Here is a 23,935-nt window from a genome sequence, read left to right on the forward strand (position 1 = left end):
ATCCTTTTCCTGAGTCTTAGGTTTTTTTTTTTTCTATAAAAAATAGGAGTTGGATAAGATTTGTAGATTCCCTAAAATAATAGAGAACTGAACTTTTAAAATGTTTTAGAAGCTTCTGCTAACATATCGATTTCTAAAATACAGTGAATTTGTACATTTTATTACAAATTACTATGTTTATGGTATAGCAATAATCATATATGGTTTTAAATAATTTATTTTCCAAGTTATAAATTAGTGGCATTTAACCTTAGGGAAAAAAAGGGATGGTAATACCTATGTATAGGAAATAGAACAGCTGTTCCTATTTATTTCTAAAGATTTTTTTTTTAAATTTATTCATGAGAGACACAGAGAGAGAGAGAAAGGCAGAGACACAGGCAGAGGGAGAAGCAGGCTCCATGCAGGGAGCCTGATGTGGGACTCGATCCCGGGTCTCCAGGATCACGCCCTGGGCCTAAGGCAGGCGCTAAACCTCTGAGCCACCCAGGGATCCCTGTTCCTATTTATTTCTAACAAACATAACCAACCTCCAATTATACCGAGAATTTCATATCACTGTCATTGTTTCAGTTTATTATAATAGCGTTTTAAGTCTGAAAGAGATATAAAACATAAGATCACTAATGTGTTCCAATATAAAAAGGCAGACTGCTTGGTATTAATTAAAATTCTCTGGGAATTCTGATATGGGCTTATAATCAGAGTTTTCATGGAATAGCCAAGTGTGATGTTCCTTAGCTTTAACCCAGCCTTGAGAACAACATTTACTTGCACATACTCCTACCCACAGAATCATTTTGAGAAAACTCAAGAGAATTTATTTCTCCTTACCTAAATTATTCTGCCTTTTCTCATTCTTTGAAATAGTTACTATCCTGCCAGTAGAGGTGTAGCTAAGAGAAATGCAGTTTATACTTGGTACAGCAAATTAAAGGTTAAATTAAGGCTTGGTTAGTAGTTTTCCAGGAACTAAGTATTGAGAAGATGAAAGTTGGATACTTTCTTAAATCATGTTCACCTGTTTTTTATTCTAATTCTCATTTCTTTTTCTACTTTTTCTAATCCAAGAATCACCCATATATCAACACATTTCAGTATAATACAATATAACAAGTGTTACTGAGGACTCACCAATGCACTCAGAATTCTTCTAAGTGCTCTGATGATAACAATGATGAATAAGTTGTTCTTACTCCCAAAGGGATCATATACACAAGTATGGGAGTGCTGAGAATTAGCTTTCTACAACTCAGAGTCCAAAGTACTTGAAGAAATAGTTTCGTTTTTGGGCAGCCCGGGTAGCTCAGCTGTTCAGCGCTTGCCTTCAGCCCAGGGTGTGATTCTGGAGACCCAGGATTGAGTCCCATGTCGGGCTCCCTGCATGGAGCCTGCTTCTCCTTCTGCCTGTGTCTCTGCCTCTCTCTCTCTCTCTCTCTGTCTTTCATGAATACATAAATAAAATATTAAAAAAAAAAGAAAGAACTTCGTTTTCAAAGTGGTTGCAATTGGAGAACAGGAGGAGGATGTACAGAGCATATACATATTTGGGTTTGGCTTTAAAGAGTGATTAGAGTTTCAAAAACTGAAGAGAGAGGATCAGGTTGGATGACAATTTAAGTCAGAGGCATAAGAGCTATGTGGATATTCAGCAACCAGAGTGTCTATGGCAAGGGGAAGGAGTGGAATGGGTCATGGAAGGAGAGGTGTCTGTCAGACTGAGAAAGACCAAGGGTGCCCAGTGACAACCAATTCTGTAGGGCATTTGGATAAAGGAGCTTAGATTGGGGCAAATCTGATGGTTTCATGGATCTAGGCTGTGTAAGACCAAAAGCAAAAACTTAAAAGTTCAAATATTGATCATTTAAAAAGTAACAGCAAATGTTAAGAGTTCCTGGCAACAGAAGACTTAAATGTAGTTGAAACTTTCAATGTGAGTTTTATTTGCCTATGTATTACACTATTCAGTTTTTTTTTTTTTTAAATTTTTATTTATTTATGATAGTCACAGAGAGAGAGAGAGAGAGAGGCAGAGACACAGGCAGAGGGAGAAGCAGGCTCCATGCACCGGGAGCCCGATGTGGGACTCGATCCCGGGTCTCCAGGATCGCGCCCTGGGCCAAAGGCAGGCGCCAAACCGCTGCGCCACCCAGGGATCCCCTACACTATTCAGTTTTAAAGAGAAGGTCAAACCCCATCAGTGGATTTCAACCTTTTGAGGGAGAAGTAGCATCATCTGTTCATATAAAACATATAAACATTATCATCCCAAAATGTATATATTGAAAAGAAGGGAGAACAGACTATTCTGTTTGAAGAAACAAAAGTGACTGGCAACTGTATAAAAATCAGCACATCAGATAATTTAGTATGTTCTTTCCAGATACCTCCCAAACTTCATTTCTATGAATGGAAATTCTAAACGGAAGTATCACTATCTTACCAATTTTAAAGCACCTATATCACCTTCTTCTCCCAAAAGAAGTATACCACACCACAAACTGCAACCAGCTTAAAGGAGTTTAACAATGCAAGGAATCTGAAACTGCTGAAAAAAGGAAATGAACATTTTTTAAAAAAAGATTTTATTTATTCATGAGAGACACAGAGAGAGGCAGAGAGAGAGGCACAGGGAGGAGATGCAAGCTCCATGTAAGGAGCCCCGATGTGGGACTCAATCCTGGGACTCCAGGATCATACCCTGACCCAAAGGCAGATGCTCAACCACTGAGCCACCCAGGTGTCCCAGGAAATGAACATTTACCAAGTATGTGCTACATGCCAGGTACTATGCTAGATCTCTGTGAACAACTGAAAGTCCAATAAAGTCTGTGGCTGCCCATTGTAATACCTGGGCAATTTCTTTTCAAATGGGACTTAATAATTCAAAGTTTGATGATCACTCCATTGAGATTCAAATGCATTAGTCCCTAAAGATCTCATGGCCTAGTCAGGGTACAGGTTTGGTTGTAGTGATATATAAATAGTAAGACCATTATGTGATAAGTGCCATAGCACACTTACGTGTAAGTGCTATTGTAAGACACATTTGTGATTTACTATATATATTTCAATCTACCAGAGTTATTTCTGTAAGTCCAAAAAAAGACTCTACTTGTATGTCCAAGTAAGAAACTCTGTAATTTAAGGGGAAAAAATTATAAAAATCAGAGATGCTAGAGATACCAGCCCACCCCACTGGGGTGTAATTTGTAATTATTACTGTTTGTAATTATTACTGGATGACTTAATCAAAGCCAAATGACTTCATAAAGTTTCAGGACATATTTTAATTGCTAACAAGCAATTTTTCTTCCATATTAAAAAGTTCTAAAGTGCTCTATTAATAAAAATTCCTAAATTATTATAAATTTTATAATGGGGATTACAGGAGTCCCATAAAATACACATTATATTATATCTTGTAGATATTTAAAATTATTTTACTTTGAATAACTGAAATAATTAAGTGCCAGAATAAAAATAGAATACAGTGAGAGGTGGGTGCCTGGGTGGCTCAGTCAGTTAAGCATTTGACTCTTGCTTTTGGCTCAGGCCATGATCTCAGAGTTGTGAGATCGAGCCTCATATCAGGCTCCATGCTCAGCACCAGCACCAAGTCTGCTTTAGATTCTCTCCCTTTCCCTCTCCCTTTGCCCCTCACCCCATTCATGCTGTCTCTCTCCCAAATAAATAAATCTTAAAAAAAAAAAAAAAATACAGTGAGAGGGGAGGAGAACCAAACCAGAAGAAACATTTCTCCTGACAATAAAAAGTGAGCTTTATATCAATGACATTGAAGAAACCTATTTTTCCAACTCTGCCAAATTAAAGAAGTAAGAGCATTTGGAAGATACATGATTTGTTATGAGTCATCTTTAATCGTCCCTGTTAGTGAAGGAGAACATGAACAGCAGTAAACAGCAAAGGCTGTTTATAAACCTCTTATACTTTAAGCACTGGAAATTACATGCTTTATTTTTCCTAGTGCCTGTTTATTCACAGATGAACCTTCCTATCTATCTGTGGTTCTACACTTGGCCTGGTCACCTGTAAGTCCCTTCAAATCAATGCTCTGAAGCTGGGAATTCTTATAGTCATCTTTTAAATAAATCACTAGCATCCATAATCAATGGATGGGAGTCACTTCTTCCCAGGTTTATGATCACTTTCTTCCAGATGGAGAACTTGCATGAGTCAGTAGTCCAGAAAAGGTGCTCTCCCACCTCTCCTCAGGGATGAGTACCATAAAAACTTCACAGGGCAAACAGACATGCCGACTTGTCTCAAAATGTTTGAGAACAGTGGTGCCTGGTTGGCTCAGTTGTTAATCATCTGCCTTTGGTTCTGGTTATGATCCCAACATCCTGGGATCAAGCTCCATGCAAGGCTCCCTGCTCAGAGCCTGCTTCTCCATTGTCCTCCGCCCCTCCCTGTGCTTGTTCTTTCTCTCTCTCTCTCTCAAATACATAAACAAAATAAAATATTTTTAAAAAATGCTTTATAATCTAAATTAATCTAAAAATTAAACATCCTGGCACTTATTTAAAGATGTAAAAATTATGGCATTGTGAACTTAATCTTTATAATCACTCAATAAACAGGTATAAATATCACCTCCATTGTACAGATAAGGCTGTGACACACAGAGGGCTCAGCATCTCACCCAGGTTATTCAAGCTAAGATTCTGCAAAGCCAGTGACTCCCAAGCTGCAAGATGACCCATCACAGGACTCTGACTTATGCTCTGATGGTGTTTGGTGCAATAATTTAACTGCACAGTGCTCTAACAAATTATGATTTTATAGAGTAAGAATAATTCCAAATATTTGCATATGTGCCATTTTCTCTTTCTCATTTTCTCTTGCTACTATTGTGTTTTAGCTCTTTGAATGTATCTAGGTTATCTAAAGAGTACTGTCAAGATAATTTAGAAAAGTAAAATGAACCAAACTAACAACCAGAAAGAAAAGATTTCCCAAAAAACATTTATTTAATAGATAAAGAATATGGCATCTGATTTATATACCTACTGCATGTATTATCTAAATCTTCTACACAAAACCTATTTTAAGGCATGCAAATTTAATATATTATGAAAGACAGTATGCAAAGCATCTTAAAGTACTCTCCTTACTAATGCATGTAACAAAATATACTGATTATGCAAGTACATTTAATTGGATATAATTAAAATAATGAGATTTAAATACTGATGATTTTAAAAAGAAAAAATAGAAGTTGGAATCAGCCATGAGATACATTCAAAATATTAATGAAACTTGCAATGTCATGACCACTTCTGTACACAATGCTCTTGCTAGTTTAAAACAGAGCAAGTGCTGGCCATTTCCCCCCTGGGCTAAACACATAGTTTAGAGAGGTATTCACTTGGTGACATAAGATATTTTATTGGATAATAGAAGACTGACTTATTAGCTCTTGGATAACATCTTTTTTACAAATCACTTAAGAGCTACATAGCAACCACTATTTCCTTTAAAGAAAAGCATCAAAATGACCACAAGAGGTAAGAACATAAATTTTCCACAGGAAGAGTTATGCTCAGTTAAATGGACACAATCTCAGAAGCTCTCGCCAATGTCATTCTGATGTAAAGATATCAAATTTAGGTATTCCCTCGCCTCTGGTAGCTGAAGAAGGCCAACGACATGTGAAAAGAGCATCTCTGCAGCTGTGAGGCCATAGTCCCTTAACTTGGTATAAAGTTTCAAAGGAGTCTACAGGGGATCCCTGGGTGGCGCAGCGGTTTGGCGCCTGCCTTTGGCCCAGGGCGCGATCCTGGAGACCCAGGATCGAATCCCACATCAGGCTCCCAGTGCATGGAGCCTGCTTCTCCCTCTGCCTATGTCTCTGCCTCTCTCTCTCTCTCTCTCTCTGTGACTATCATAAAAATAAAAAAAAAAAAAAAAAGGAGTCTACAGTCTCCAATGTTACTCAGGAAGAGACAGGAGCAAAATTCAATAGGGTAGAAGGGCCTGAAACTTCTATTAAACTTCTCTTCTGACCTCTTTGTCCAGCTCACTAGCAACAATACAGAAAAGGTGATACAGGGAAAACTTTTTATTAAATTACCTTGAGGCTAAAGCTTTGTTTGTGGGATGAGTATGTTTCAATTCTCCATTTTACAGAGATGGAAGAGAAAGCTTTAAGATCCACATGGACCTAAATCTTCTAAAATTTCTTGGAGAAAAAACCCAACATCACCAATTGACTCTGACAATTAAAACAAAAGGAAAAAAAAAACTCACGTTACCATTTACTGAAGAGGAAATTGAGAGTGCCTGGCATAAAGGGGATAGAGCAAACTTGGGGATAGAGCAAAAGGATAAGAGAAAAATTCTGGAATGAGTATCATAAATCTTAGATGGAATTTTAGGTTAAAATCATTAAATTCTACTCAAATATAAATTCAAAATCAGAATACTGCAATAAGGACATCACAAAGGATCAGTTAAAATTTGAAAGGACTGGGGACCCTTTCAGGGGTCTCTCTCTCTTTTCTTTAAAAATTTACCTTATGAGATTCCAAATGAAAGTAGTACTCCAAATAGCTAAAGGTGCAAAATGTGAACCCTTCTGGCAATACTATTTTCCAGGACCTGCAGGCTAAGCCTCCTCAACCTCTCCAAATAGCACATGATGTCCACTGCCAGCTTCAGAGTGCTTTCATTCCATATCCTGAAAAAGCACTGGTTGAGATCAGTGAAAATGAGAAAAATAATGTCAATTCACTAGAGGCATTGGCAGTACAAAATGTCTCTCAGAATTCATCGAGATAATGACAAAATCAGAAGAAAGGAATTAATGCAGCTCAACAATATTCAGTAAAATGAAAGCAATTCCTGTCAAAAAATGTAATATTCCAAAATCATTTCGTGTGATTGGCAGCATCAGATATAGCAAAATGGATTTCTATTTCAGGATGCAGTCGGTTCTTTTCCAAGAGCTCAGGCTCATGGTGTTCCTCCCATGCACCAGATGTCTGCCCCCAGGCTCTGAAACACCTGACAACCCACACAGGGAAGCCACTGGCTTCCTATCACCATGTCCGGAAGAGATCACAAAAGGAAAAAATTCTTAAAAATCTGTTTATCAAATCACTTAACTTCAGGTCAAATAGTGAGATACAGGTACACTAACTTACTTTGGAAATGAAAACTGCAACTAATGCTGGGAAATAAGCAAGTCAGAATGAAGAGCTGATTTTTAAAAAGTAAGGTAGGAGATTTTATTTTGTGGATTGATACCAAAAGTACAATCAGAAAGAACTGTTAACTTTATTGCTAAGACACTATGCATTAGTAAAGTAAACAATCCCTTTTCTCTGCACCCAAAATGTAATGTGTTTGGATACTTGCTGGTCAGGTTATGAAGCTCTGAAGAAAGAAGAACATCTCAGAATTAAAGACCTTTCATTCCTGGAGCTCTAATAAGAACACTGTATTACACTAAGCCCCTATGGAAGACAGAGAAGGCTGAGCACTGTCATCTTACACAGGATTCAAATAAAATATCCCTACTACATATGTCCATATGCATAGTAGTATAGAAAAATAGTATTTTCAAGTGTAACAGCATGGCATGGTGATGCAGAGCAGAGGTTCCACATTTAGACCGTAAGCTTGAATTCTGGCTCTAAGAGTTAGTAGGTCTATAACTTGTGGCAAATTCCTTAACCTTTCCAGACTTCCATCTCCTTAATGGTAAAACAGAGGCAATAATTATGACTACCAGAGAGGTTCATTCTGAGAATTAATCCAGCTAAAACAAAGTGATTGGGACAATGTCCAGTATATAGCAAGTGCTTATTAAATGTGAGCCATTATTACTTCCTGTTAATTTTCTCACTGCATTCTTATGATACACCTGTGAAGTAAATAATCTTAGTCTCACTCCACAGCTGAGGAGAGTTAAGTAATTTGCCCAAAGGCACACAGATGTAAAGCAGGACTTGAAACTGGATCTGTCCAGGTCCAAGATTATGCTCTTACTTATCCCTTACAACTTCACATGTTACCTGCAGGTCCTGCTCCTATGTCATAGTAACATTTATCAAGATAAATTTAAATTGCCTTTTAACTATCTTTCACCTTAAGAATAAACTCTTTTGAGGACAGGGACTGGGTCCTGTTCATTCATTTGAGTCCATTAGGCCCCACTGCCCACTCATCCAGATTTCAGAGCTTTTGTGCCAGGCATTGTTAGGTCCTGACATATCATGCTGAGTAGAACACATGGGTCCCTGTCCTCATGGAACTCAAAATCTACCACAAAAGATAATCAAGTAAGTATAGAATTACAAACTGGTATAGTTGTAAAGAAGGAAAAAAGAACAGAGTGCTAGAAAAGAGTATACAAGATGAAACTCATTTAGTGGGGCAAAATCCAAAAAGCCTTTCTGAAGAAGAGACATACAAATGGAGATGAGAAGACTGAGTAGGAGTTAGCAAGGCAAAGAAATGGGTATAGAAACCACTTGTGCACATTATCCTAAGAAAAGACCTTTCACCTTAGTGTGTGAGGAAGGGAAAGCAAGGATGGCCAGCCAGGCACCAGTCTGGCTGACAAATGATGAGCTCAGAGCAGAGAGGTATAAGATGAGAAGTGAGAGGTGAAGGACCAGAACACACATGACCATGAAGAACGTTAGAGAGCTTATGCTCAGTACAATGGGAATTCCAGTTGGTTTTTAGAAAGATCATGCTAGCTGCAGTGTGGAGACTAAGCTGAAAAAAAGGCAGAAGAATCTGGGAAATCCATGTGGATGCTCAACAGCAGATGAGGGACAAGGTGATGGCAGTCTAGGGCTAGGAGCATAGAAGAAGGGGTAGGAAAAAGTATACCCCTAACACGCAGCCTGATAGGAATAGGGATTCAGTAATTTATGAACCAACTGAACGAGTGATTACTCAAGCAGAGCTCTTGCTGGTTCTAAGGCAACCACTAGCCCACAAATGCATGATCTCTCCATAAACAGTATCACCATCTAAGGGACATGAGACACCCAGGATGATATTGAAGAAATGGCAATTACATCCACAATCCAGCTGGTAAGACTCCACTTAAGAAAACCTCTTGATGTATAAATGTATCTTTGTGAAACAAAATGCCTCTCCCATCCTGACAATGGAAAATTTTAGAAGCCAGATATCTTTCTGCTATATGGCTTTTCAAGCTTGTTAGAGAAATATATTATTTAAAATAGCCTGGAGCTATGCTGCTAGAAACACAGTAAAACACTAAGGGTGCTGAAAGGAAGCCCTTTCATTTAAGGAAAAAAAAAAAAGCTGTAGTTAGTCTATACTCATCATTCTACTTTCTTATAAAAATATGGTCTCTGTCATTACTTTCTAAAATGGCAAAATATTGATTATCTATTAGCAACAAATTCAAATGCAGAGTTAATGTATTTCCTTATAACCTAATATATTCATAAGGTCAGGACAGGGAATGTCTTTCCATCTTTCCCATGTTATTTAATAATTTTGACCTTTTGTCCATAAGACATTTATTTTGTTAAAACCAAAGCCGTTTGAAAAACCCAAATGCTTGTCCATGCAGATATGAGAAGAGAATCTATGATGATAGACAGATGAATTAAAAATCTAATAAACAGGGAAGGCCGGGTGGCTCAGCGGTTTAGCGCCACCTTCAGCCCAGGGCATGATCCTGGAGTCCTGTGATCAAGCCCCATGTCAGGCTCCCTGCATGGAGCCTGCTTCTCTCTCTGCCTGGGTCTCTGCTTCTCTCTCTCTGTGTGTCTCTCATGAATAAATAAATAAAATCTTAAAAAAATAATCTAATTAATAAACTCATCAGCCATTAAAATGTTTTCCCATCCCTAAGTCGGCCAAGAACGTTCATTAATAATTGGGTAATCAAGGTGTAGTCAGGCTTACCTGTATCAGCTGCTCTCTTGCTGAGACTAAGTGAAACCTAACATACCTGTCCATTTCTCAATCATTAAAGCCTTAGATACCATTAACATAGTTAAAACAGTACATTGCCAAGCCTATGGTAATAAGCTCAAGTATTGGTGGGGCACAAATAAAGATTATTTTTGCATAGGCAAAGAATGCTCATCAGTAAGACTCTGCTCCAAGGTTTAGCCAAGCATCTTGCACATCTTTGATCAGAAGGCCAACTACCAGTGCCCCTACCACTACTTCTGAACACTCTGAAAAGCACAGGTGAAAGATATCAGAAGAGAAAAAGGCACTGCACTAGATTTCTATATAAGGAACTTAATAAGCTTAAAAATAAAACACAGTTTGCCTCCTTCCATTTGGTAGGAAATCACTTTCCCCTACCCTGGAAATAAGGCTTTATGTGGTATTCTCTGTACCTTTAGAATGCCTTTAGAGTCTTGAAAATGCTTTATCTGCAGAACCAGGGGAAGACACATAAGAGCATCAAATAGTGTTTTGGTGCTGTTATTCTAAGAACTATTATAAAGAATTATGGTAACCATGGTGGATGACAATAGAAAATCTCCGAAGTTTACTAAGGTTTAAAGTTGAATAAAACGAAGGTATAAATTGTTCCATCCGTCTTTCATCAGTCAAGAAAACAATATTGTATATTATTATCTAAAATTTATATTTTTCCAACATAACACAAACCATTAATAATTTAATGTGCACAAAGACAAATAAATAACCTCAAATTTATGTTATTCTCATTTTATTAAGAAAGCTCTTCTTTCCCCTCAGTTTGCACCAATGCAACTAGTAAAAAATTACCTTCATTAGTAGGTAAAGTCATTTATTCCAGCAGGGAAAATAAAAGACTGAGCTTAGGCCCTGGACAGCTATTAATTACAAAGAAAAGTGAGAAAACAGCATACCTTAAATCTGATGTTTTATTAAAAGTGCAAATGTATTAATAAAATCTTAAGCAATATTCTATTTTATATGATGCATAAATCAAATGTTATTTTCATTCTCACAATCATCTCAGACAACAGACAGCTCAACTGAATTAAAGTTGTATATTCTCATTTTTGCTAAACAATCTGTTCATAGCAAGGCTATTTAAAACAAATATATTCCAAGCCATTCAGATGTCAACCAATATTTCTAAACTAAACAACTTTAAAATGAGATATTTTGAGATCAATTTTAATCCAAGCATGGTTTTCGATAGGAGGGAGTACAAAATTACCCCTCATTTGAACCGAAATCTCAAACTTTTGGATTATTTGTTTCTGCATGTTATAGGCTGTTTATTATCAAATTCATAATCCTTTGATATTTTCTTAAACGGATGAAATTTGCCTTTTTCCCCTAGGGAAATGCCAGACTATAATGATATCTGAGAAATACGATTAAATTAGTTTAATTACTTCATGTCAACTTGATAAGTCACTGCTCTTTAATGCAAAATCTGTCACTTGTAATTAATGACTGTCCATACTGCTTCAATTGATCAAATGTCTAATACACAAAAAAACATTGAAAGAAGTTCTGTATATCTTACAGCAATTCAGTGGAGAAGTCTTGTCCCAGGGGTATGTAAATCTGAAGTACAAGAAACCTCTGGATCAGTCCAACTAGAATGAGAGGGGGAAAGTATACATTTGTATGTCTGAACCATTTATACGTGCATGTAAACAAACACAATCACACCATCAACAACCAGAAGCTTTTCAGCTTTTCACATTTCAATAATATAGTAGAACTATAATAGCATTACTGTGACTTACAACTTCATTATAAAAGCAAAAAACTTGATGAAAGACAAATCAAACTCTAATAAAAAAATGTAAAAAAAAAAAAATGTTGTCTTTTAAGGTCCCATCTGTAGGTTTGGTGAAATTTTTATGAAAATTTAAAAAATAATAATTTTTTACTATTTTTATTGGGTTGCAATGTATACATAGGACTGCATTCAATAGAAACATTTAAAATTGTACTACAGATTCCCATTAAGGCAGCCATAAAAGCATGTGGCAATTATTTCTATCCACTGACAGTTTTAAGTGTACTAAACAAATTAATAAAAAACTATAGTTCAAGAAAAACAATTCTAATTATGACAACTACAATTGAAGGTTTGATGAACCATAGCTAGTTCATATGGTTTTAAATGTGTCCACAGGGAGATGGATGCAGGAACATATATTCATTTATAATGCCTTTTGTTAATTTAACATACTTTTAATTAATTCAGTGCTCACAAACTACAAACTGATCACTTTTATTCCTCACTACCAGCTTCATTTGAATTAAAAATATTTGAAGAAAAACCAACCTCTATGGCATTTTTGATAGCTGAAGTCTACAACTGTTTCAAAAATCAATTGATTTTATATTACCTCTTCAGACCCTTTCACTTAATTCCTTTTCTCTTAGGTTTTGAACTTTTGCTTGATTTCTCAATTATGATGCTCCTAATCGATGTTTTAGAATCACTTCCTCCTAAAATATGCCTTTTAGGAACTTCCTCATGTAGGACTTCCATAGGAAACAGAAATGTCCTGACTTTTCTGTGAACCTCTCCTACAAATCTAACAGTACAAGGAAACACTTGGAAAAAAGAAGGCAACTAGTCTAAAATGCATATTATTTTCTATTTATTCCAACTCAGTAGGCTTAACAAATTTAAGTATTTCAAAGTAACAATACATGTTTGTTGGTTTGCTTATTTTTAACAATAAATGTTTGGAGAATCTCCACATACCTTCTGGTTTATAATTCCTTTGGTAAACTTTTTTGCAACATTCCTGAACAATTTATACAGTTCCCATACTTTAACTGAAATTTAGATTCTAAAAAATAAACATATTTGGTCAAATCTGTTTAATATCTTTTAAATCAAACATCAAGTATAACTTTTATTTATAATGCTAAGCTTACAAACTGCTCCTGAGAGCTATCCATAGAGTAGGAATATAATGGGAATAAGGGATAACAGGCTCTGACTTTGGAAATTTGACTATAGAACTGGATTTTACCATATTTATGGGAAAAGCCAACAAAGCAACCTGAGTTCTGGACTACAAAACAAAAGCAAGATACCAAAATTAGGCCAACTTAAATAAATCATCATTAATCAATCTCTCTCTGGCATCTTCTGTTGATGGGCCCTGTGGCACTTTTCCATTGCACAATGGCCTCTGCATATAGAGCTGAGAGAGCACTGGATAAATGAAATCTGTCTTTACAAAGGTCCCTAAGTTGTGTCACAAGACTCACTGAATCAGCACTATTCTCTTCAAACACAATGAGCCACACTACACATGTAGGGCATTTTCCTATGAACATTTTTAGATATGAAAGACACCTGCCCTCAAAAAAAGAAAACTCTGTAATTCAACTTTCTCACATATAGAAGCCCTAGTTTCCAAAAGGCTTCACTCCTAAGATTAAAAGAAGTATGACAATACCATATGGTGATGATCTGACAAAGAAAAAAAGCACTTTAATAATATTTGACACACACTGATCCTGTGTGTCAGAAATGCTAAATAAACTCTATAGCAATATTTTTTTCCAGTGGCCTAGTAAATTTAAAATGACTCTTCATGTCTACATTATGTCGAAAATCACTAAATAATGCTGAATGTTAACTATTTGTAAAAAAAATGCCCATCAAGTATATAAAATTCATAAAAATTTAGTCTTTTTACTGAAACATGCAGGTTTCTGCAGTTTCGTAATCTGTTCTCTGCTGAGATAAGCTACCTCTATTTTTAAGAGGATAGGCCTCTTTTTCCTTTAAATATTTTACAACACAGAGGACTGGTAAAACACCATCAGGTTTTTAAACAGTGGTTTTACAGTTGTTTCATTAGAGCCAGTGACAGTTGTATACCTCATGCACATCTCACAAGTGTGTTTTTTGTCATCCAAGGGTTTGAGACAAGAACACAATTACAGTCATCCTTTACAAGTACCCTGCTAAGGTAGACTGAAGCGACTTCCTGATTCCTGGTGTGAACAACTCACTCAGGGGCACCTCTCCCACTTCAACCCATAAGGCAGGAAACAGTTATATTTCTAATTTGGGTCATTCTATATTTCTCGGGAAAATCATAAGACCTCTCTGGGCTCTTTTAACTTCATGTGTAAAAAGCTAACAAATTAGATATATACCTCATAGGATTATTTGTATGGGTTAAATTGGATCTATCATTCAGAAAAGACTTATTGAGCATCTACTACATACTATACTCAATGTGAAAATGTTTTTGTAGTGAGTAAGACAGGCATTGTCTCTACTCTCTTGGGACTTATATTCTAGTTCCAGGAAGAAGGTCAGGGTGCAATGAAAGTATAAAATCCTGGGTCACTGGAGGGAAGAGGATGATCAGTGAAGGTTTTCTGGCAGAAATAATACTGGAATTCAGCTGGGAAGAAAGATCAGGGGTTAAGTGAGTGAGGGAGATGAAGGAATATCCTAAGGAGAGGGAATACTCCATGATGTGATGAGAAAAATCATGAGAGTGGATGAATCTGAAGATACAAAGGGCTGATAGAAAGGGAAAAGCAGCAGGAGGGAATTCTGGCAAATAGCTAGGATCTCAATTACTCAGGGCCATGAAGGATATATGTCATCCTAAGATCAATGGGAATCCATTCATATATTTGTTAATTTATTCTACAGAGATTTACTGAATGTTTACCATGTGTTAGGCACTATTCTAGGCGAACAAAATAGACTAATTTTCTATGCTGGGGGTGCTTACCTCTGGCAACAGTGAGAAAAACAATAAAAACAAAACCCTAAGAAAGAAATAGCATGTTAAATGTTAAGGACTATAGGGAAAAGTAGAGAAAGGAAAAAGGGACCAAGAATGTGGGAGGGCTATAAATTACAGGGCAGGGTGGGCTGTCATGGAGAAGATGGCACTGTAGTAAGGACCTAAAAAAGGAGAGATGATGAGCCATACAGCTATTTGGGAAAAGACAACTCCAGGCAGCCAGTTACCAGCTTGCACACAGGCATGAAGGTGATAGGTCTATGCTGTGTTTGCAAACTGCAAGGACACCTGTACAGTCACAGCAGAGTGAACAACAGCAAGAGTAACAGGAGACAAGGTCAGAAAGTTCAGAGGGCACCAGATACTTCAGGGTCCTACAGATCTCTGGTTTTCACTCAGAGGATGGGGCATTTCTAGTAGCAGAGAGCTTTACATTTGAAAGTATTGCCCCAGCCGAAACTGTAGGGAGGCAAGTAAAAAAAACACGGGTAGGGGGCAATGAGAAGATGAATGCATGAGATGCTCCAAGTATAAGGTTTAGTGGCATTGGAAGTGACAAGAAGTTGGCATCAGACTCAAAATGTAAGCTGAAGAACCAACAAGGTTTTCCTGATGGACTGAATGAAGAGAAGAAAAATTGAACCAACTGAAGTCTCTTTTCTGAGCTACTGAAAAGACAAGTTGCTAACAAGGGCGATGTGGCTGTCTGTAGCAGTAGGAGTAATTTCTGGGGTAAAGCTGTCCAAATAGAAATGTCATATAAGCAACTGAAAATACAAGACTGGAGTCTGAGAGAGAAGTCTGACTTGGAAATAAATGCAGGCTGGAGTAAGACAGAGATGGTATTTAAAAGCATGAGACTAGCAATGATAACCTAAGGACTAAATACAGATAGATAGTGTCAAGGGTCAGGTCTACAGGCACTGCAATAGCCAACTGGGTTGGAGAGAGGAATATTATGAAAGGAAACTAGAAAAGGAAGACCAGTGAAGTAGAAAAGAAACTCAGAGGATGGGAATCCTAGAAGAGGAGTGAAGAAAATATACCAAGGAAGATGGTGTCAACTTTGTCAAATGCTGCCAATAAGGTCAAGCAAGATGAGGGCTGAAAACAAGCCATTGGATTCAGGAATACAGAAATCACTAGCGACCCTGACAAGAGTATTATCAGTAAAGTGGTGAGGTCAAGGCCATTGAAGGGTTTTATTTATTTATTTTAAAAGATTTTATTTATTTATTCATGAGAGACACAGAAAGAGAGAGAGAGAGAGAGAGAGAGGCAGAGACACAGGCAGAGGGAGAAGCAGGCTCCAGCAGGATGCCTGACATGGGACTCGATCCCAGGTCTCCAGGATCAGCCCTGGACTGAAGGCGGCACTAAACCGCTGAGCCACTGGGGCTGCCCCATTGAAGGGTTTTAAACAGAGCAAGTCATGGTGACATTTATTTTAAAACCAATACCAAAGTGGGAGTGGGGGAAATTTTGGGAGGAATCCGATAAAAATGATGTCATTCTCCAGAGCATCTGAAACTTAGATAAACACAAGGTTTCAGGGATGCTGATCCCAAGAGACACACCATAAAATTCAGATGCCATTGGCAGAGAAAACAATGGTTTCAAATAAGAGCCTCAGATTGAAAGTCCTGAGGCAGACAATCTAAATGAAAGAGGCTCATGTGTGACAATGTTGCATCTCATGTGAGCAACTCCATAGCACGATCCAGGATGAAGAGCAGCATGGATTTTAGTTGGCTAATTGTGGTCATGAAGGCAAACTGGTTACAATTAGAAATTATAACCCCATTGTTATAGTTTCTTAATGGGGCAAATTTAACAAACTTCTTAAACACCAACTACATATGATATACTAAGTTAGGGGTTCAAAGTGGATTCCTGCACCAGAGAAGTATACAATCTGATCATCAATATCACATTTTCCTTTATTTGAGTAGACGTTAAGTAAAATACAAACAAAACTGACATTTAGAGATGCTCAAATATAATACAGAAATATCACTATTTAAAATAAAAAGTTAAGGGGCACCTGGGTGGTTCAGTCAGCTAAGCATCTGCCTTTGGCTCAGGTCATGATCCTGGGGTCCTGGGACAGAGTCCTGTATTGGTCTCCCTGCTCAGGAGGGAATCTGCCTCTCCCTCTCCTTCTGCCCTTCTGCTTGTATTCCCTCTCTCTCATTCAATCTCTCTCTCAGATAAGTAAATAAAATCTTTAAAAAAATTAAAAGTTGAACATACTTTCGTCATTCAGCTTTTTTCCTAAGTACCTAATATTGTGAGAAATACATATGGGGTACCTAATGTCAAGTTTGCATAAGTAACGTAGATGTTTACTCCTGAAACAGGAATACATAATGGTAACTAAACTAAATTTAGAAATGTTAATTGAAAACCAATTCTCTACTCAAGACATGCCATTTAATTGAATAACAACTTCACACAGACAAGTAAAAATACCTATAAAGTACTGTTATCAAAAATTGCAAATAATTAATCTTAAAGGCATTAATTCAGGACAGGCTCTATAAACTGTGTCATTTGTTACAGTACCACGCATGCTACAGAAGAGCCAGATTAATTTTTAATTACACGACATTGTATAAGAAATACATTAAAGATTCTTCTGTTTCTTCCAATTAAAACTATCATTTTTCCTTTTAAAAAGTAATTATAATACATTAAATTTGTCTTATTTCTAAAAAAAAATCTTAGATAAAATGTAGGAAAAGGGAGTTTTTCTTTAGTCACTGAGTAGTTGGTAGAGGAGAAATCTTTCTCAGATCCAACTGAGAAAGGTTACTAGAACTGATTTGATTTTATCAATAACATGATTACGTGCATAGATACTAAGGGCATTGCATAGAAGTATAGGCCAACGAGAGAATGCTGGTTTAGAACAAAGTCATATTCCTGCAAATCACATGTATCCATCTCACAAAGTCAATATCCTTAATAACAGATGGACGTCTCCTGTAACAAGAATAACCCACAGTTTCAAACATATTTCTGACTCATTTTAGTTCACCTCATGTATAAGTGTATAAATTTTTATGGAAATGAAAAAAAAAACTATTGTTTAAAAAAACAGGAATTATGAGAAAATCATGATTTTAAAATGGCAGTAAATTAATAAAAATGATTTTAACAAAGATTATCCCTTCTCTTCGAGGTTTTGTTTCTTATTTTAGAAAGAAACACTGGCAAACCATTTTAAAATTAATCTTCCATCTATAATTTCTATGGCTCTGTTTATGTCTTAGAAATCTATAGTATGCATGTTAATAGCTTAAAGTATTAGACAAACAGAGCCTGAGAAAGTTTAGAAAACTGAATTAAATGAGAAAATCAGGTACTAAGAACAGGTCGTTTCATAATACCTGGTACACAGTAGGTGTTCAATAAATGTTCATAATTAATGAAGAAGAAATAAGTAAATGATCAACATAAGAAATAACTGGCTTATATAAAATATATTACCTAAAATCTATAGTTAATACATAGGATAATGTTGATGAAATCTGATTATTTTGAAAAATTGTATTTCTTAAATTGCCATCAGTTTACTCAAAGCTTAATTTGGTGGTACAGCCTTGAATTTTAACCTCAGTTCTGCCAATGACAGGGCTCCTGATCATAAATTCAGGTATTCTCTCAAGGTTCCTTCTGCTTTAAAATGCTGATCCTAATTTCCAAAGTAAGAAAGAATTGAAAAATCTACTCTTTGGGCTTTTGTTGAAGCACATATTTGTATCTACATATATTAGATATTAATATTCTTGAAGGTATACAAGTTAATGTGTCACTGAGTAATGTCTTCTACAGTATTTTAGTCAACTTTTTTCTTACAAATTTGATCCTGTAATTTAGGAAGTTCTGGGTTTATTTCACAGTTTACCCTTAATTATCTGATTTTTTTTTTTAAGATTTTATTTATTTATTCATGAGAGACACAGAGAGAGAGAGAGAGAGGCAGGAGGCAGAGACAAAGGAAGAGAGAGGGGAAGCAGGCTCCATGCAGAGCCTGATGCAAGACTCGATCCTGGGACTCTGGTATCACACCCTGAGCCAAAGGCAGACACTCAACCACTGGGCTACCCAGGTGTCCCAATTATCCGATTTCTTGATGAAGAACCAACCTCAATGTGTTCATTGCAAAAGAACTGGTATCAGGGTTAAAAGAGTCAATGAATGCGAAATGCTAGACAAGTCATAGGCACATAGTAATTACTCAAGAAATACCATTACTATGATAATCAATGGCTATCAAATAATCTAAACCTTCTTGAAAATACTTCTTAGGGTGCCTGGCTGGCTCAGTCAGTTAAGCATCAGACTCTTGATGTCAGCCAGGTCATGGTTCCTGGGTTGTGGGATTGAGCCCCACATTGGGTTCTGCACTCAGTGCAGAGTCTCTTTAGGGTTCTCTCTCTCCCTCTCCCTCTGCTCCAGCTCACTCGTGTGCTCTCTCTATATATAAATAAATAAGATCTAAAAAAAAAAAATACTTCTATATTTTGAATCAGTGGTGAAGCAGACTATATATACCTATATAATTTAATATATATATTTTAAAAGGTAATTCAAAAAAATTTTTTTTTTAAGATTTTATTTATTTATTCATGAGGGATACAGAGAGAGACAGAGGCAGAGACACAGGCCAAGGGAGAAGCAGGCTCCCAACAAGGAGCCCAATGCAGGACTTGATCCTGGACTCCAGGATCATGCCCTAAGCCACTCAGGCATCCCAATTTAATATATATTTATATAACATTTATACATACATAAAGCCTAGTATAAAACAAACTTATCACTTTAAGTTGAAAGATACCAGTAAAAGTCAAACTAATGTCTGTGTAGTAGACCTAAAAGTATAACTTTAAGAAGCAAATGCTAAGCTTTAATATTAAAAATCTTACTTACGGATTTGCTTATTCTCCCTTGGTAACTGAATTTTGTTTGTTTGGCTGCTGCCTTCCAGGACAAATACAAAACTTTTAACTTCTTTATCAAACTCCTGTAGAACAAATATAAAAAAACAGTGGTAATTAAAGCATATTTTATTTGGCTTCTATCATAAAATAGGAGGTGCAAACCCACAGGAATAAAATCCCAGATTCAAATGAGTTAAAAGTCAGGCCTTGATGATACTCCTACCATGGAAACAGCTGGGAACTGGAACATACTTTATACGTACATACTGGAACAAAGACCCACTTTGTCATTTGACAAATCCTCTATCATATCAAGAAACTCTTTCCTCCTAATGATAAGAAATTCCCTAGTTTCAGGGATTCCCAAGTTACTAATTTAGAGTTTCCAGAATTCAGCTACCCCTCCGCTTCTTTAATCTACATATTCCTACCTAACAGCACAGGCTGAACATCACTCCACATTACAGTATACAAAACCACCTAACCAATCTTGTATCTGTACCACAAGTTCCTTAGTGTCTGGCCATGACTCATACGGAATTAATCATTGCCTCATCCTACTAGTCTTCTAACCTGAAGTTCTATATATCATCCACTGAAAATCAGTACTAATTAAAGGGTTACAACTAAAGTGACCTAAAAAACTATGGTAGGAGAAACATAAACACAACAAAACCAAACCTGGAAACAAAAGGCCTTTTTATACGTGACAGTCTGATTTCCATGACTCAAAGTGATAATGTAAATGGTTATTTTTTCATCTTGAAGCAAATTCCCAACCTGAGTATTAAGACCCATTACAGTACTTCACAGATCCTTCCAATCCTCATTTGTATATGTTAAGAAATGCATTGTAACTAATGGTTGCTGAGCATTAAATCACACTCAAATAAATCTGCATTATATCCATCACAACAGAATCTCTCATGTATTTGAAATGAACACACACAGACCGAATGTATTATTTATTCCATCTACACACTAGTAGGGCATAAACTTAAAACCTTTCAACAGCTTACCCAAATCATCAACATGGTCCATAGACCCCGACCTAGTCTGGTCACTGCCTGGTTTTTCTTTTTCTTTTTTTTAAGATTTTACTTATTTATTCATAAGAGACACAGAGAGAGAGTGAGAGAGAGACACAGGCAGAGGGAGAAGCAGGCTTCCTGTGGGGAGCCTGATTTGGGGCTCCACCCCAGGACCCCAGATCACAACGTGACCCAAAGGCAGATGCTCAACCACTGAGCCATTCAGGTGTCCAGCTGCTTGGTTTTTCAAACTTCAACCTCCTCCCTTGCACTCCCTCTTTTCTCTGTATCCTAGCCATAGTAGACTTGTTGCAATTTCTTAAAAATTCTAAGCTCCCTCCCGAAAAAGGAATTTATATGGGCTTTTCCCTGTGCCTGAAACACTCTTGTCTCCACCAGCCCTACACAGTGCATAGTTAGCTCTCAGAGATCCAGTGTCATCTCCCTGGGGAAGCCTTCACTATGCTCTCTGCTCTATGCCCTTCCAGCATCACTGATCTCCCATTCACAGGAAGAGCTGTATTATTTTAAGCAAGTTGCTTACTCTCCCCGTGGCCTCAGTTTTGCATCCAGAAAACTGGCATAACATACCTATCACATAAGGCAACTGTATAAATATATGTAATATGCTAATACTGGGCCTGACATACAGTAAGCACCCAGTTAACAGTGCCTTTTTTAGTTACCCATAGAACAAGGTCCACAGAAAGGCATTTTTTTCCTGACTGAATAGAAAAGGAGAGAAAGAGAAAAGGATAGGGATGGATTTAAGTTTTTAGGTCCGGTGGTGCAGGCTGAGGTAGTTTCTATGAGATGGCAACAGTTTTCCCTGTGGAATGGGGCGTGAGGTCTTCTGGTGTGTCAGTGAATAGAGCCTGTCCTGGTTGTAGACTGGGGAGGTGAGTAGAGAGTTGGTGATTGAAAATCTGAAGACAATGGAGAAATCATCACTTGAAAGACTAAGAGAACTTCCCAGGCAGTTTGGGTTGAATTTATAGTGCTATTAATCAGAGATGGTATCAATATTTTCCTGAAAGTTACTGAGGGGCACAGGACCCCACTCAGAAAAGACAGGCGACTGGGGATTCAGAAACGGCTGGCCTCTGTGACGACAAAGAGCAAGAGCCTTCATGGTTTTGCCCCAGAAGTGACTGAAATCACAGACTCTGGATTCTAGGCTGGAGAGGAGAGGAAGCAAAGACAGAGAAAATTCATGCCTAAATAAAACTTAGCACAAGGGAAGCAGAAAGGCCAATGGCCTAGTGGTTTCCATTAGGTCGAAGAACAAATATAGTGAGAATAACTGAGCAGGCAGCCTTGAGAACTGAAGCTCGAGGTTGGAGAGGGTCTTATTCATCATTTCAGAGGCCCCCCAGTTTACCAAGAAAGGGTAAAGGGGAAGACAGTGGGATGGGGGCTGACGGAAAGTGAAGAGGTCATTAGCAATGATGAAATCAAGAAACTGAGCAGCTCAGGCTTAGCAGAGGTTTTCCTCACAAACACTGAAGTCACCTAAAATAACAGTAGGACTTGGCCGCAGAGAGAAGGGCTACGAGCCATGCATGTGCTCAAGTCTTGAAAGGACTGAAGAATGATTTCTGGAAGAGCTGCAGCCAACAGGGTCATAAGATGGTCTTTGAAAGAACAATAAAAACCGTTCTGAAACCTTATCAAACCCTTCATTCTTTCTTTCCAGGATTTAGGTAGCTCTAACTTCTAACATTTACCTTCCAAATCACAGATGGACTGCCAACGATCTTCCATTTTGCTCCGGGATTTTTGCCCTGAGCGCTAAAGATTTCAACAAATGCACCTCCCTGGAAAACAAAAATGCCATGTTTAAAGTGAAAGGCAATGCTAAGGAGGAAATACTATCCACCACAGTCTGTAACCACTGTTCCAGGCATCTGTCTGTTAAGTAGATCTCAGAGGAAACATTATCCCTATTATAACTCCTACATTATAACTTGATTGTACTTAAGCCCCAACTATTCTGATTTGGATCACCTTGGATATATGGTTTAAAGAATTTTTTTTTTTAAAAGAATGATAAACATTAAAGTATGCCGTATAAACCCTACAACCTTTCAATGTGGGGTTCATTTACTTGCCATGTATAAATAATGCTTACAAAACATTCTATTGATCTCTGACTAAAGGGTTTAAACTCGAGAGCTAGGCTAATAAATTCTGATGTTATCCGTGGCTACAAGCTTTCCAGTCATATTGCCCCAAGCTCCAATATCAGCTTTGATATTTATTAACTATCTGACCTTGAAAGTTATTTAAACTCTTGATTCTCCATCTGTAAAATGGGTTGTTGAGTTCCTAGGATAGTAGACATAAACCATCAAGCACGATACTTTGTATGTAGTAAGGGCTCAGTAGTCCCAGCAATAATTATTCAAAAAGAAAAAAAGACAAATTGAGTATTTTGGTACTGGTTAATAAAAAAGCTTAGGAATGAATAGAGATTACTGTTATTCTGAGCATTCCAATAAGATCTTTTTATATATTTAATATAAATTAATTTGGAAATCTGTAAAATTCATATAAGAAAAATAGAGAAGAATTTCTATAGACATGCTATGTGTTCCCTATTCTAAACCTGAGAACATGCAGGGCCATGCTTATGTAAAAATACTAAACACATTACTGAATATCCATAAGCTTTAATTATCAAAGAAAGGAATTAAGATGATTATCTCCGAGGAAGAGTAATTGCAAGAAATTGAGAATCTGAAATGAAAACTAAAGATGGGTTTCTTTTATAGTCTATTTGAATAACAAGCAGCACATGAGCAAATCTGCCTGATTTCTGTAAAGAATTTCCAGCTTTTAAGTCTTCTCAATAATACAAAGATATTTTTGTTTCTGAGTTTTAACACAATCACTTTTAACTTCAGACACTACATTTCTTCTTCCTCGGGCAGTATTATGTGCAAACTGTGTGTGGTTAAGAGTTCCTATAGAGTACTACAGTTTCTGGGGTTAGGTCGGATAGCAATAAAAATTTTAAATTTGAGGCAGCCTTTTTTTTTTTTTTTTTACAAAAAGTCCTTGTACCTGGTGAAATACTTGTCCCCCTCCCCTCTCCTTCCTTCTGCTTTCTCTTGTTTTCCAAGTTTTCTACTGCGGCCATATGCTTTCTTGTAACAATATACCTTAAATATATTAATTGGGAGGAAAAACTGTCTTAAATTGCTCTAACACATTTAATGGCCATCAA

At 37.0% G+C, this 23,935-nt stretch overlaps 1 protein-coding gene across 14 annotated transcripts in view; it reads right to left on the bottom strand.

Annotated features, from left to right (window-relative positions):
• Positions 1-23,935, bottom strand: part of CFAP20DC (CFAP20 domain containing) — a 241,375-nt gene that overhangs the window by 216,043 nt on the left and 1,397 nt on the right. For 11 of the 14 annotated variants that reach the window (XR_005988931.1, XM_041762017.1, XM_041762027.1 and 8 more), the window contains exons 2-4: positions 22,434-22,523; positions 19,665-19,758; positions 11,504-11,576 (exon numbers count right to left, since the gene is read on the bottom strand). Coding sequence is in view for 11 of the 14 variants with exons in the window: in XM_041762017.1 (XP_041617951.1) it covers positions 11,504-11,576; positions 19,665-19,758; positions 22,434-22,523 (257 nt within the window). In the remaining 3 variants the exon portion in view is untranslated. Of the gene's footprint in view, positions 1-11,503; positions 11,577-19,664; positions 19,759-22,433; positions 22,524-23,935 lie in introns of those variants that run through there. The other 3 variants (XM_041762021.1, XM_041762024.1, XM_041762025.1) reach the window with 3 other exon arrangements.

This window comes from Vulpes lagopus, chromosome 7 (assembly GCF_018345385.1).
Source record: "Vulpes lagopus strain Blue_001 chromosome 7, ASM1834538v1, whole genome shotgun sequence".
In the NCBI taxonomy this organism is placed as follows: domain Eukaryota; kingdom Metazoa; phylum Chordata; class Mammalia; order Carnivora; family Canidae; genus Vulpes; species Vulpes lagopus.